Below are 1,275 nucleotides of genomic sequence, written 5' to 3'. Positions count from 1 at the left end.
TGAACCCATCTAAATAATAATATCCTTAAAAAAAAAAACCTAACAGAATAAAATGGAGCTATGAGGTAGCTCAGAGTAAATGCACATTCCAATAATTGACACCTATTAGATGGATCCCTGGGACCATGTGGTAAAAGAAAAAACCAACTCCTAAAAACTGTCCTCTTAGTTCACACTCACATAGCTCCACTCCCCAGAACACAAAGCNCAGAAACATAATTTGTAAATCTTTGAAAGGGACTGGAGAGATGCCTCAGTGGTTATAAGAGCACTTCCCGCTCTTCCACAGGACCCAGGTTTGGTTCCTATTACCCTGTCAGGTGGACCGCAACTTCCTGTGACTCAAGTTCTAGGAGATCTGACATCTGATTCCCTCTTCTGGTCTCTGTGTGCACTCAGCCGCACACACATGGCATTCTATATACAGATATACAGGCATGCATAAATGAATCAAAGCAATTTTAAAATGTAGCAGTTGAAATAAAGCTNGTAGCACATTGGCGAATGAAATACTGTGTGAAAGTTATTTTCTGTTCAGTGCAAAAACATAGGTAATAAAAAGAAACGTAAGTGGATTTTTGTTTGTTTGTTTTGTTTTTTTGAGACAAGATCTCACCATGTAGAATTCATTGTCTATCCAGGAATTTGGTCTGTAGGCCAGGCTGCTNTCACACTTAGATCTGCCTGTGTCTGCCCACTAAGTGCTGGGATTCAAAGTGGAGATCACCACACCTTGCTCCGATAGTAATTTTATTTCTGTTCTTTGTCATTGCAGCCCACAGAACCTGATTGCACAGTCTCAGTCTGGTACTGGGAAAACAGCTGCCTTTGTCCTAGCTATGCTCAGCAGAGTGGAACCAGCAGACAGATACCCGCAGGTGAGTGTTAGAAGCCTGTGGGCTGTTGCTCGCCTGCCCTGAGACCCAGCAGAGCCATCTGATGAGGTAAAACTTGTGTTGGCACCTTAGTCTTTACTGTCTCAGCATTTAGTGCTNCATGCCTTGACAGGGGAGGATTCTTTTGGAGACCTCAGCTCTAAGCAGTGATTCCTATGGCCTCCACCAATACTGAACCAGGGCTCCCATTGTCCCAGGGTTCCTTACTGATGGCATTTGTTCATCAGGTCCTGCTTGAGTAGGTCCCTGCATTATTTCAGGAGGCCCGTTGTCTGTCACTAAACTCGCCTTCTGTGATTTCTCTGCTAGTGTTTGTGCCTGTCCCCAACATATGAGCTGGCATTACAAACAGGAAAAGTGATTGAGCAGATGGGCAAGT

General features: G+C 44.1%; 1 protein-coding gene across 1 annotated transcript in view; it reads left to right on the top strand.

Annotated features, from left to right (window-relative positions):
* Positions 1-1,275, top strand: part of LOC110337354 (ATP-dependent RNA helicase DDX19A) — a 22,193-nt gene that overhangs the window by 16,201 nt on the left and 4,717 nt on the right. The window contains exons 6-7 of the mRNA XM_021220227.2: positions 776-878; positions 1,206-1,269. Of these exons, the coding sequence (XP_021075886.1) occupies positions 776-878; positions 1,206-1,269 (167 nt within the window). The remainder of the gene's footprint in view (positions 1-775; positions 879-1,205; positions 1,270-1,275) is intronic.

The sequence above is a fragment of the Mus pahari genome, chromosome 20 (genome assembly GCF_900095145.1).
Source record: "Mus pahari chromosome 20, PAHARI_EIJ_v1.1, whole genome shotgun sequence".
NCBI lineage: Eukaryota > Metazoa > Chordata > Mammalia > Rodentia > Muridae > Mus > Mus pahari.
This window is presented reverse-complemented; position numbering and strand designations above follow the sequence as displayed.